Below are 14361 nucleotides of genomic sequence, written 5' to 3'. Positions count from 1 at the left end.
TTAAATAAAGTCCTGAAACCTGAAGACGTTCCCTTGTTTCTTTTTATTTTGAGTGAAACGAAGACATTCAGTGACTGAAGCGGGACGACAGGAGTGAAGAGTTGTGTGTCTCTTTTGTACCTGAACGTTACACAACATGTGTGACCTTTAACCTTTAGAGCGGCTACAAAGATACAAAGTAGCCCCTTCCACTCGTCCTCCATCTCTGACTTTACACCTCATGCTCACACCTAGCTCCCTAGCTCCCTAGCACCTAGCACCTCGTACCACCTGGTGAGTCACCTGAGTCGTCCTGAGCTCTGATCTGTTTTTGTGTTTGTGTTTGTTGCGTTAACATTCAGGTCTCGCCTCGTTTATATTTCCAGTCGGCGTCATTTCCACTGCAGAGTTCTCCTGAATCATTCTGACCTTCAGCATCATCATTAAAGTGTTTATGTGTTTATAAAACCACATAAACAAATCAATAAATCTCCTCTGTGAATCATGACAGCAGAGTGCAGAGCCTGTGAGAGGAGGGATGCGTCTCTCTGGGCTCGTTTCATATTCCTGTCCGTCTCTTTTGCAAAGCTGCACATTCCTTTAAAAGACGCTACAGTTACAGATCCTGCTTCTAAACATCAGCTCCTGCTTCTAAACATCAGCCCCTGCTTCTAAACATCAGCTCCTGCTTCTAAACATCAGCCCCTGCTTCTAAACATCAGCTCCTGCTTCTAAACATCAGCTCCTGCTTCTAAACATCAGCCCCTGCTGCATTTTTCATCAGTATTCTACTTAATAAAAGTATATACAAATATAATTTCATGTATTTTAATGCAGCTTTGGAGCTATGGAGCGAAACGTAGGACAAAAGTTTTGATCATTCAAGAATTTATTTTTTATTTTTTTAAAAGTTTTTCTTGAACTTTGACAAATTCAACAATATATTCAAGTTTATGTGATTTTTAAATTTTATATATATATATATATATATATATATATATATATATATATATATATATATATATATATATATATCTATATATATATATATATCTATATATATCTATAAATATATATATCTATAAATAAATATATATATATATCTATAAATAAATATAAATATATATATATATATATCTATAAATAAATATATATATATATATATAAATAAATATATATAAATAAATATATATATATATATATATATATAAAAAATATAATTTTGATTCAGTTTTTTTTTTTTTGGTGGGGAATAAAAATAGTTTTTTTTGTAGAATTTTTCAGTCGCAGATTTTAACATTTTCAACTTAATTCTTTTTTTTTTAGTTTAAAAAAAAAGAAGTCACAACCCAGGTCCCATTTTTAATGTTTTATTAGATAAACAAAAATAGTTTTTTTTGTTTCACAATTCAAACAAGGAAGTACACAAAGAAGAGAACACCGGAGGAAGATGAACTAAGAGAAATAAAATAACTACATGCAGGTAAATCCAACTTAAGCCTTAAGAGTCTGCCGTGTTAAGAGATGCTCTCTCTCCCTCTTTTTAATAAAATATATACAATGGAACAAACTCAGCAACTACAGAAGGAAAAAAAAGCACACAACATGATTGATTTTATCGTTAAAATAAAACGTCTTTACATTAAAAAAAAAAAAAGAGAAGAAATTGGCATCACCCTTTAAAACAGAGCATTTTTAATATCCAGCCATAATCAATACAGTTTCATACCACAGTGGATATCTATTGTTGGGCAACAAGAACAACAAAAAGATGTTTGCGTGACAGAAGAGCGTGAGTCATCGTTTAAAAAGACTTCTTTGTAGAACATCTATACAAAGTTGTGGAGTGAAATTCCTCAAATTAATGTGAATATAAATTCAGATGCTTTGGTTCTTTCTGTGCTTTGAACGTTTCATTTATTTTAAAATATCACAATCGACTCACTGCAGTGACAGCAGAGAAAGATAAACGACGCTTTGGCGTGAAACTTTGTGTTGTTGCAGCTCATCTTGAAATATTTCAGGGGGAAAAAACTTTAATTTTATCGTTTCATTTTATCTTTTTTTGACCAAACGAAGACAAACTGAAAACAAGTCAATGAGACGCACGACACGGCAACACCACGGAGAAGCGCTACACCGCGTCGGTGTGTGTGTGTGTGTGCGCGCACCTTGTCTTGACCTCAGGAGGAAGCTTCCGCCCTCTTCAGGAAGCACCTGGACTTCCTCTTCCTCTTCCTCTTCGTCAGCTGGAACTCGCACGAAAAGCTGCAGCGCACGGCGAGCGCGAGAAAAGAAACGAGGGAGAAAACTGGCAGAAAAAGAAGCTCAGACTTTTGCTTTTTTCTTCTTCTTCTTCTTCTTCTTCTCGGAGGCCTGAGTGAGCAGAGACAACCAGAGTTTTTGTTCAAGAGTTCTTTTTTTGTGTGGTTTTTCTTCTTTTTGTTGGTTTTATCCGTAGCGGCTGGATGCTACTCGGCCTTGTGGCAGTAAATGTCCTTCAGCGCCTTCAGCTCCTCGATCAGCGTCTTGTTCTGGTTCTCCAGCACGGCCACGCGGTTCTCCAGACATTTCACGTACTCTTTCTTTTTCCTGCGGCACTCGCGAGCCGCCTCCCTAAAGAGGAGAGAGAGAGAGAGAGAGAGAGAGAGAGAGAGAGAGAGAGAGAGAGAGAGAGAGTTGGAAGAGTTTAAAACCTGGTTGGAAGCGTTAACTTGAGTGTCTTTCAGCTTTCATCCCAAAATGAGACACCATGTGGAGCGATACGCTCTCTACTCTTAGACTCAGGGTTCATACGCATGTTGACCAATGGATTTACATGACTTTTCAGCAAATTTCATGACTTTTTCCCAAATTTCCAAGACTTTAAACAAAATTTTCATGATTTTTTTACCAAATTTCATGACTTTAACCCAAATGTTCATGATCAAACATTGTGTTAAATGTGGGTGTGAACAGTAAAAAGTGATAAAATGTAGTATTTAAACTAACAATGAGGATTCAAAGCATACAGTAAACCTTAAATGACTCAAATGAATGAGAGACAATAGTTTGATTAAAAGAATAAACATTTATATAGATGCCTGTATGTATGCTGCTGATATTTTGAGCCTCTTTCTTTTAAAAGCAGATTCATTATTTAAACTAAATGAACGTCATGAACACATGAATATAACACATTTACATGACTATTACTATACTTTTGGCATTTTACTTTTAAAATTCCATGACTTTTCCAGGTTTTCCATGACCGTATGAACCCAGCTAAAAGCCGTTAGCGCCCTGAATGCTAATGAAACGATGAATACCTGTTTTTCATCAGCCGGACCTCCCTCTTGCGGGTGACTTCCACCCCGGAGTGGTGCGGCGGCGGGTTCTGCATGGAGCCCGGCGACGCCGCCATCACGATGCTGTGAGCCAGGCCCGAGTTGGGCGAACGCAGCTGGTAGGCGGGAATGTCTCCTGTTGCAGCTGCACGGAGGAGAGATGATGGAGAGAAGCTTTAGGAAACCACGTTTTGAGGTTTTGGGAGTGAGGAGTCACATCTGTGGTTATTACGTTGTGACCAGTGACTCCTACTGTATTATTTCTGTAAAATGACTCACGCTGCAGTTCCTCTAATGGCCACTAGATGCTGGCTAAAATTTTTTTAAAAAGCCCTCCAGTCCTCTTTTAAAAAAGGTTAAAATTGTATTTCCTGTGTTCAAAGTGTTGTGTTCATTCCACCATAATGATAATAAAAGATTATAAATAGTGTGTTAATGGTTCTGTTATTATTTAATGGGTTTTAATGACATTTGTTTGGGTTTTACATGGTGATACATGGACATATTCTAGTAAGAAACCTTAAAAATTTGGTCAAATTAATTCAGTATCGATCAAAATGATCATCTATTGGTTAATATTGTCAACACAAAAAGAACAAATTCATGTTTTGTGTGCTCAAAAACTTCCCCCAGACCTGCCTATATAGGTTTAAATGTGTGTTAAAGAGCTCCTGTTGAGCAGCAGCTTGTATTTCATCACGAAAATACAACAAGCAGCAGCTTCCTGGATTCAGTTCACCGGTTGAATCATCCACAAATGACTCGGCTGTTAACGGCCCGCACTTCAGTTTGTCTTCTGCACTTTGTTCCTGAGAAGTTTCTATCTACTCCCCCTCACACACACACACACTGACACACACACAGACACACACGCTGTCATTGTGATAACACAGTGACTCGCTCTGTGCTGACGTCAGTGTGTGCGTCTCACTCGCCCGATTTGCATTCCCCCCTCCCTCCCTGCCTGGCCTCTGTTCCAGGAAACCGGAGTGACGTCAAACCGACAACTATCTTACCCCCCCCTTCCTCCCACACACCCACACACACACTCACTCACTCACACACACAGACCCACACACACACACACTCCCCCCTGCCTTTCTGCCTGACAGCAGACTGTGTGTGTGTGAGTAACAGCAGAATACAGACTAACAGGAACATAGTTGGGCACATTGAACTAACTGAAAGCGCTTTTCTGCTGTTGTTGTTGTTGTTGTTTGTTGCGTGAGCTTTTCCTCTGGTGAAGTAAACGACAGCTGTCCAGTATGCGGCATGCGTCCTCGACAATCCCCCCCAACACAACCCCCCCATGCTCCAAGTAAAAGTGATTCGTATTTCGTAAATATTTCCCAGAGCGTCTCGCTCTCTCAGTCGCTCAAGCGCCGCTCTGCTGTGGATCCTCCTCTGCGTCCTCGCAGGTGTTTGTAACCCGAGCAGCTCGTCCTTATCTCCGTGCGAGACGTGCACAAGTGTCTCAAGAGTCAGAGAAAAGTGACTTTTGCACGACAACAAAACCACACAGAGGGATCAACACTCTAACCTGACTCCGTCTCGTCGCCGGTCACAGCCATCTCTCGCGTCCCGATAGTCCGACAGTCCGCCAGCCGAAACACCTCAGAGACACAACTCTTCTTCCCCGTCTGGCTTCTCCGGAGCTTCTCCTTCTCTATCTCCTCCCTCTCTTTTTTCTCTCCCCCCTCTCGGCTGCTCTCCGCGTCGGAGTGTGGTCACCCCGTCAACTTCGCGGCGCGATTACAATTGCAGGCATTGACATCACAATGACATCACTCCTGCCCGCTGAAGTCAGTAAAACACCACCGGATTAGAGTTCCTCCCTCCGTCCTCCCTCCCTCCCCCGCCGTGCGGATAAGACGGTGAAGCAGAGACACACAATGTGAGCTGGGCAGGCAGGCAGGGAGGGAGGGAAAGGAGGGGCTGGTAGTGGAGGAGTTGTATTTTTAGCACCGGTGACGCAACTAGAGAGACGCTCAACAAACAAGAGAATATTGTGTCCCGAGCGGCGGCCGTGCAAAACTGTATTTGTTTGTGTGGTAAAAAAAAAAAAAAAAGATAGAGAGCGACACCGGGGGAGGACGAGGACAACCGAGCGACCGCGTTATTTAGTTTCGGAGCGATCGCGACGATATTTAGCAAGATATTTAGCGTCGCCCCGCGAAACGGTTGCATTTGCAGTGAAAGCACTTTGGTCGTCCGAATTTTCTGTTTCTTTTTGCAGGAAAACGAGGATTCAAGAGGAAAAAGCTAACAGATTGTGAAATGCTGTGGATTTGGTTGCTTCCCCCCGGACCTCTCGGTCTTTCCAGAGGTCGTAGGTGCCTCCAGTTTCAAACATGAAACCTCTCATCCCGAGAGATACGAGGATGAAAGTGGTTCCAGTTTCCCCTTGGCTGACTTGCCGATACTTTACGCCCACAAGTATAAATGTGTGGTATTCGTCTGTTCTGTTTGAATATTCCTACATGCCGGTCTTTGAGTAGCAGACCTTCAGTATGACTGAAACTATTGTAGGGTTTCGGTTAATTAAACCATTTTCTGAAAGATCAATTCAGTGAAAGTTGGATTCAGAGTATAAAATGATTGAAACTTTGAAACTAGAAACCTCGGACATTAGGAGGACGTATGGCTTTTCTATGTTGTTCCTATTGCTTTCTTAAAAAGTGGTATTTTTGAAGGTAGATTTAAAACCTAATCTGTGTAAAGAGGCGACAACTTATGAGACATGGTGAACTTGATATACTTCCATCATCAAGTTCTTTGCCCTTTTACACCAATTCCTTCTGAATTATGACGAGAACAACTTCAGACAGGCTGCATCTCAAATGAGTCATCAAAGTGGTAAACACACCGCTGTAACCGCAATCTCACTCGAAAGCGCCCCGCCTAACGGGGAAAGCTGAAAAACAAAAACTGCTGAGCACACACACGGCTAATTTTTCCTCAAATAGATTTCACTGTAAAAAATAATTGCGTCACCAGCTCGTCCGCCTAGTTTCTCAGGTAGACGTTCATTTGTTCCCGCCCACTTCCTGCCAGTAAAAAGCACGGGCGTGCACAACAACAAAAGCAAATTGCAAGATCGGACAAGCCCATACGCAGCTGATCGGCAAACATAAATATGAGAGAAAAGAAACCGAGGGATCTGCCTCTCACTTTGACGTAGAAATGGCAGCGCGAGGATCGGATTTGGAACCAGAAATGCTTGACTGCCTGATCTGTCTGGATCTACTGAAGGACCCGGTCGTTATTCCGTGCGGACACAGCTACTGCATGAGCTGCGTCCGACACGTCTGGGACGAGGAAGTGAAACTCCACAGCTGCCCTCGGTGCGCACGGACCTTCCCGTCGAGGCCCGTCCAACTGAGAAACACCACGTTGGCGGATTTACTGGAGCCGCTGGAGGAGACCGAACTCCGAGACGATCGCTCCTACGCTGGATTGCGAGATGTGGCCTGCGACGTCTGCGCTGGGAGGAAGGGGAAAGCCCTCGAGTCCTGTCTGGCTTCTTGCTGTGAGAAACATCTCCAGCCTCACCATGAATCCCCTACACTTGAAAGGCACTCGCTCGTCAGCCTCACGGACAAGCTGGAGAGCGTTTCCAGCCGTGGTTGTCAGGGATGCGCCCGTGATGAGAGAGCCGAGAGGCGGCCGGCGCTGGAGGCGAGTCGACGAGCTATCCGGCGGCGAATCCAGAGCAGAGAGACGGACGTGAGGGTCCTCCGGCTGGAGGCGGAGGCTCTGGATCGCTCGGCGGATAAAGCGGCGGACGCCAGCGAAGAGATCTTCGCCGGGCTGATCAGCGCGATCGAGAGGCGGAGCCGCGAGGTGACGGCGCGGATCCGATCTCGGCAAAGGGCGGAAGTGAGCCGGGTCGCGGCGCTCCGGGACAAGCTGGAGGAGGAGATCGCCGATCTGAGAAGGAAAGACGCCGAGCTGGAGCAGCTCTCGAACGCCGTGGACGAGACGGATTCTCTCCGCAGGAAGTCTTCCCTCGCCGGATCCACGGACTCGCCGAGCTCCTACACCCGTCCTCCTCGGTTCTTGGAAGACGTGACGTCGGCCGTGTCCGAGGCGAGAGACAAACTTCAAAAGGTCCTGCAAGAGGAATGGGCGAAGATCTCGCGGACGGTGAGCGGGTCGACGGCGCCGGAGCCCGCGACGAGAGCCGAACTCCTGCGGTACTCCCGTCGGATCACGCTGGACCCGGACACGGCGCACACGCGTGTGCTGTTGTCCGAGGGGAACAGGAAGGCCACGCTGGCGAAGGAGACCCAACTCTACTGCTGGCACCCGGACAGATTTCTGGAAAGGTGGCAGGTCCTGAGCGGCGAGGGCCTGACGGGGCGATGCTACTGGGAGGTGAAGAGGAGCGGCGTGGAGGTCTTCATCGCGGTCGCCTACAAGGACATCGGCCGGTCGGGGGCCTTTGACGTGTGCGCGTTCGGAAAGAACGCCAAGTCTTGGGGATTGGCCTCTTACAAAAACGGCTATCAATTCAAACACGCCAACGTCAACACCCCCGTCTCCGGTCCTCCGTCCTCCAGGATCGGAGTGTACCTGGATCACAGCGCAGGTGTTCTGTCCTTCTACAGCATCTCTGAAACCACGACTCTCCTCCACAGAGTCCAGACCACATTCACGCAGCCTCTTTATGCCGGATTCTGGCTTCCAAACACTAAAGGAGACGCAGTTGAGTTGTGCTGAGGGCACAACCCTTCAGAACTACTGACGACCTTCACTTGACAGATCCAGGGGACATCCCTGAGAGGAACTACCCACCTGGGAGCTCGCCCAAGATCTAGTGACTTGCCCAGGATCTTCAAAGATTGGCTCAAGCGTCTGACCAAGAGTGTGTACCAACTCTAAACTACAAGGGGAAATGTCACATGACCCAATAAAACAATCTCAGAAGTCCGAAAACCTTCATCCAGTAGTGTGGTAATGTGCGTAGAAGGATATTTGTGCCGTTATGTTTTTCTTTTCGCATTTGTGACATTGGTTTTAATTGGATGAAACTTTAAAGAATGAATGTAAAGTAAGATACTGTATGCTTATTGTTTCACATCTGTATTTTTTATATTGCAATCTACTTTAATTCTGGTCTTTTTTTGTGTGCTATTATTGTGTTATTCAGGGAGCTCTAACCATATACAGTGTGTGTAGTTTTATGGGTTAAAGTGAGACAGAAGCTCTATGTCACAAAATCGGCTCCGATTGAAAGGTTAATTCTTCTCACAGACGTCATAATGGAAATGAAGTCCTTGGTTTTGGTCTCTACACTATCCTTATTCTCTTTGAGATGGTTCCCCCGTAATCACAATCAATTAGTCTGCTATTAGACCGTCGCCCGCCTCCACTCTGCTGCTGCTGATGGCGACAAATGAGTCCATGAGTGAGTCACCGGGATGTAATCACTGCAACCTTTTGTGTGTTTGTGTGTGTGTACGTGTACCTGTGGTACCCGTATGACCCAAATGGTAACAATTAAATCTCACGGATTCACTGAATATTGTAATAAAAACAGGTTTGAGAAATAAAAAAAAGGAGTGTCATTGAAGAGTTTCCTGTTAAATGAAGATAATACCGGTTCTTACAAAAAGATTGGCGCTCGTACAAACGTATACTTTGTCATATTAACTGTTATATAGTTCTACTGGCCCCCTTAATGTTAACGGCCGTGGTTGTGTGTGTGTGTGTGTGTGTGTGTGTCTTGTACATTTTCTTTCACGCAATCCCTCAATTTCATTCTGGGTCTTAATCCCGTGATTTCTATTGAGGATTATCAATGTTTTGAGTCACATAGATTCTCATCTCGGCTTCAATTTGGGCTGCGTGACTCTTGAGATGTTATTCCTCATGCTAAGAGGACCTTTTAAATCACCCTGTGAGTCCACATTTTTCTACACCCTTTGCAACACCCCCCCTTTCTTACCTTGGACGAGCACCTGTCCTCCCTGCAGGTAGAACTGCTGAGGGGCGTCTCCGGGCTGAGCGGCGCACTGCAGGACCGTGGCGCCGTTCTGCGGGCCGTGAGAGCCGGCCACCGACACGACGCTCTGCGCCCCAGTAAAGGCTTCGCCCCCTGGGCCGGTCAGCTGCACGGCTCCCCCGGGAGTGATCGCAACTGTGTGTGTGGGGGTCAGAGTTCAGGGGGGTGACTGGTTGTATAGAAGTCTATGCTTCATGTGTTAAAGCTGCATTCTCTCTCCTGACCACCAGGGGGCGACTCCTCTGGTTGTATAGAAGTCTATGCGTCATGTGTTAAAGCTGCATTCTCTTCTGACCACCAGAGGGCGACTCCTCTGGTTGTATAGAAGTCTATGCGTCATGTGTTAAAGCTGCATTCTCTTCTGACCACCAGGGGGCGACTCCTCTGGTTGTATGGAGGTCTACGCTTCATGTGTTAAAGCTGCATTCTCTCTCCTGACCACCAGGGGGCGACTCCTCTGGTTGTATAGAAGTCTATGCTTCATGTGTTAAACCTAAATTCTCTCTACTGGCCACCAAGGGTGACTCCTGTGGTTGTATAGAAGTCAACAACAACAACAACAACAGGTTCAAGTTCACACATGTACTGACTGTATTGTCCTGAGCTGGTCTGGTAGATGGAGGTCGGCACTGTTGTCGCGGCAGCAGCGCTGGAGACCTCCTCTTCTTCCTCTTCCTCATCATCATCGTCGTCCTCATCGTCCTCCTCGGTCTTCTCTTCATCGATTTTAGGAACCGCCGGAGAATCCGACGAAAGCTCATTCAGTATTTTTCTGCAGACAGACAGTTTAACATTAAAAGAGTTTTTTAAGTATATTATTGCATCCTTACAATGTTTTAAAAAATATTGTTTTTTAGTGATAAGAAAAGAAAACGAACAGAAAAAGTAGATTCAGAAGAAAATTAAAAAATATATTAAACACATATTATACATTTACTATTTACTTTGCTGACGTATAATGTCGTCTATACTTATAGCATCCCTACAATGTTTTTCATTTATATATATATATATATATATATCGTAGATTATATATCGTAGATAATATATATATATTTTAAATATACAAATGCATTTCTTCTGCATTTACAAAAAGGGGAATAATCTTTAAAATCTTCAGAGCTGAATCTTTCAATATTGTTTATTTACTTTATTTAATACATTCAGTCTCCTGTTCTCACATCTCATGTCTCATGTCTCATATCTCGAGTGCGTTTCACTTGTTTAACGTTGTCGTCTTCTCACCGATAAGACGGACGCCTGGAGAGCAGCACCCGCCTCTTCTGGGTGTCTGTGACTGACTCGTCGTCCTCCGGCTGCGCCACGCCGCCGGCCTGCAGCGCCGAACCAGAGCAGAGAAAAAAGCACAAAAATACATAATGAGAGTGACCGTCGTCGCTGAGGGGGCGGGGCTTACCCTGACAGACCTTTGGGACGCTGCGAGAGAGAAGAGCGACGTCAGAGAATGTCGACTACCTGCTGTGTGCCATCGACACAAAGGGAGACGCCGCCTGACCTCACCTGAGTTAAACCCGGGGGGGCGTGTCCGAGTCTACGAGCAGAAGGGTTATAAAAGCAGCTGAGATGACTTCACGCGTCATATTCTGAATAAACTGGCGATGCAGGATATTCACTGCTGTGAAGAACAGCGTGCTGTGAACAAAAAAAAACCCTTTTGTGGTCGCCATCTGTGCCGCTCTCTGTCTCCTGGTCTATTTCTGTGTAAAGACACCTTTTCATGAGAAGGACAAAGTGACAAAGTGACCTGCTGCAACACTCCATTTTGGGAGAAAATCAGCTGCGACGCGCTTATCCCATCACATTTAACTTTCCCATTCACAAACACTTGTTGTTCTCCTTCAGGAAGTGCGTCTGCGTGGCATTATATTGCAGAACAATCGATCTAATTCAAAAAAATCCAACTTGGACTCGATTTATACGACTTTGAGAATTGATTCGGACGCCAACAGCTTTAATAAAAACCTGATCTATATATTTTGAGTTCAAACTGCCTTGAGCCAGAAAGTTGTGCAACATCTTCCAGAGCGACCCGTTCTCTCACCTGCACCGTCTGGACGTGCGGCGCCTGGATGACGGAGGTCTGCGGCGCCTGGATGACGCCTTGGAGCTGCACCGTCTGACCGTCGGCCAGCTGCACGACCGTCACACCGGGAGCCGCCGCCGCCTGTGTGGCAGCGAAAGAAAAAGGACTAAACATCTCGTGTCTTAACCGCTCCGCTCGTCCCGTGGACGTTCGAGCGTTGGCAGAGAAACGGTTTGCCCAGGTGGAGCTCAGCGTACCGGACCGTCTCCGCTCCGGCTCTCCTCTCCGTCCGTCGCCGCCGAGCCGTTCAAACCGCCGTCCAGCCGAGGCGAGGCCGAGGCATCCATGGTCCGGCAAACCTAGAGACGGACGAGAAGCAGACAGTTACTGCGGCCCGAGGAACCGCGATCAAGAGGTCGAACCAGTAGCGTTTCACTTGGTGCCAGAGACTCGTTTGATAAGGAGACATGTTTTTTTGTGTGTCCTGCATGGTAAAAACCTGCACAAATGACCAGCATTAAATGGATTTTCTTTTGTTTCCTGAGCCGCTGGAGTGTCTATTGAAGTATATTTCAGTGTCACGTTGAATATTTACGATGGTGTTCGTGGAACACACGTTTTAAAGTTGTAAACTGAAAGGTTTTACTTATAAAAGTCTGACTCTGGAACACATTTAGCCAGAGATGATGAACAACAGATGTCATTGAATCTGAAGGCTTGACGTCAGCAGCCGGCGTCTCATCCTAGATAATAGTCCAAATATGTCTCATCTACAGGGCCGCCTGTTTGATAACGATTAGTTCCCGCACGCTCTAAAGCTAATGTTGTGTGCTATCTGCCGCTGAAAGAGCGAGATGTCAGATTAGGAAACCCTGGAAATCCCCAAATGTCACAAAGTTTTAAAAGAAACGCTGCAGCGTCAGAGCCGAGAACAATGTGCACACTCATTTCAAACTACTCAGTGAAACCCCAAATTCCCACTTCTTCTTAAACAGACTCATTATTCCAAGAACCTTTTGAAGGCTAATGTGACTTCCTTCTTTTTTGTTTTGCAGCCAAAGTGAAATAAAGCTGTCCTGTAACTTCCCGAATATGTTTTTAATGGGAATCATTTGTAGAAGTTAGTTTAGCAGCGGAAATTAGAATACAAAATGTCGAATCTTTAGAAGCAATTTTCCAAAATATGTTTTAAAAAAAATGAAGCGTTGATAGTTTTCGATTCTTTTATTTTGAAGGGACATCTTTCCGCACCAAACTTCCGGCTCCCCGTGACTCCGTCTAACTTGACGCAGCTCTGTCAACTTAAACCGAAAAAAGAAAAAGAAAAAAAGAAAAAGCAAAGGAACTCCTGCAACCGAAGCCGACCGACAACTTTTTTTTTTTTTTAAATATTATTTTTGACTCCTTGTTGTTCGGCTAATTCAGCGGCCTGTTTGTAAAGCGTTCTTTTTTTTAAATTAATGAACGGTTGGGCAACGCGTGACGTGTGTTTTCCACGCGCCGAGCGAACAACGCGGACAAGCTTTGCAAGCGACTTACCGAAGTTTTACGTCGTCTGTGACTCGTGACTAATTACAGCATGGGCTGGACGGCCTTTGCGCCTCCGCTCACGTAGTTTCACGTAGTTTCGCGTCAGCGCTGACGATGCTGCTGTGTCGAAAATGTCGACCGGCGGGGTCAGTTCAGCGTCGAAGAGTGCGCAGGTGGAGCGAGAGGGTTCACCCCTCCGCCTCACTTCCGCGTTTGCTTTAACGCGCGGCATAAAACGAAATAAACGAAATATTATTTCTCTGAGTCTTTTAAATGCCGCGTCGGACAAAATATATCGGTAAGTTTAAGTTTAAACGTGTGTATTTATATAATATTTTATATATTATTGTAATTCATATACATGCGTTATTTTCTCTGTTTTAGACCTATACGTGTCTCTAAATGTAATGTATATTGCATGTAACTGCTCAAATGTAAATTTAAATACATTAAAAATGTCATCAATAATGTGAAATGATATGCAATCATGAAACTACGTTATTTCACATCAACGTTTTATATTTTTCAACGTTTTTATGACGAGTCACGTGTTTTCAGACCAGAGTAATGTCGCCATCTAATGGCTGACAAACGCAACAGCCCTTGAAAAAATGCAGGCAACCCAACATTCAATCTGTTATGACGTTTTTATTTTAAGCACAGAAACAAAGTGTTTTAAAACCTTCATGGAGAACAAGTCTAACTCTTTATAGCAGCAGTATAAATAAAAAATGCCTATATCTATATCAGGATGATGTATAATATTATAAATGAGTTCATGTAAAGCTCCTAAAAGGCATATAATAACCAAACCATATAAGAACTATGATAATACAAAATAAAAGCCTTGATTAAAGGAGCGTCACGAAGTGTGCTACATGTTTCTTTGCACTCCCTTCTTGTCGTTTCCTCCCATATAAAGCTGTGTCCTGTGAAATCTGCTCAGTACTTGCTGACTTGCTTTATTTAGCTGTGAGCCGCCATCTGCCCCGCTGCATGCTGGGAGAAGCCGTCCTGTCCAGACCCCATGCTGTCATCTCAGAGCCCGGCTCCGCGTGACCGATGCCGCACTTATAATCTGCTCCGGTGTGACGTGCAAGGAGCTGCGTCAGCAACACGTGGGTGACGTCATTGTTATATCGAGTGCTGTGTGTTTACACTCAGTGCAAAGGAGTTATGTGTATTTATGTACATTGTACACGCATAAAACACTGTCTCGCAGTTTTTGAAGGCAAAATGTTGCTTCATTTTTTAAATATGTCGTTCATGTGTAACTGTCCAGGTTTCACATGAATATTCTAATGTTCCTCTCATTTATACTGTAAATTGTGCATGTAATTCTTAAACATGTTTCCTTTACATTGCATATAAGACAGACACATACAAATATTTTACAAATCTATATGTATGTGTTTGTATACACATATACACACATACACACACACACACACACACACATATATATATATATATAT

The 14361-nt window shown here is 44.5% G+C and overlaps 2 protein-coding genes across 3 annotated transcripts; one reads left to right on the top strand and one right to left on the bottom strand.

Annotated features, from left to right (window-relative positions):
- Window positions 1-1336: 1336 nt before the first annotated feature.
- crema (cAMP responsive element modulator a) lies at window positions 1337-13056 on the bottom strand. 2 transcript variants are annotated; one of them, XM_068566361.1, is made up of 8 exons: window positions 12896-13056; window positions 11614-11715; window positions 11375-11497; window positions 10558-10646; window positions 9903-10084; window positions 9256-9447; window positions 3288-3450; window positions 1337-2595 (listed from the first exon to the last, which is right to left on the bottom strand). In XM_068566361.1, the coding sequence occupies exons 2-8, from the start codon at window positions 11701-11703 to the stop codon at window positions 2451-2453; spliced, it is 984 nt and encodes a 327-aa protein (XP_068422462.1). In that variant the 5' UTR covers window positions 11704-11715; window positions 12896-13056; the 3' UTR covers window positions 1337-2450. The 2 variants fall into 2 exon arrangements, with proteins under 2 accessions (XP_068422462.1, XP_068422471.1); XM_068566370.1 differs by lacking the exons at window positions 9256-9447; window positions 9903-10084; window positions 10558-10646; ... (1 more) ...; window positions 11614-11715; window positions 12896-13056 and adding an exon at window positions 4846-5162.
- On the top strand, window positions 6489-8045 carry LOC137778949 (tripartite motif-containing protein 16-like protein). Its single transcript, XM_068566349.1, has one exon. It carries the CDS (start codon window positions 6489-6491, stop codon window positions 8025-8027), a length of 1539 nt encoding a protein of 512 aa, XP_068422450.1. The 3' UTR covers window positions 8028-8045.
- Window positions 13057-14361: the final 1305 nt, after the last annotated feature.

This window comes from Clinocottus analis, unplaced genomic scaffold (genome assembly GCF_023055335.1).
Source record: "Clinocottus analis isolate CAN_PGR_092001 unplaced genomic scaffold, fCliAna1.0.p SCAF_11, whole genome shotgun sequence".
Taxonomy (NCBI): Eukaryota; Metazoa; Chordata; class Actinopteri; order Perciformes; family Cottidae; genus Clinocottus; species Clinocottus analis.
Note: the sequence above shows the minus strand (reverse complement) of the source record. Positions and strands in the feature narration are given on the sequence as shown.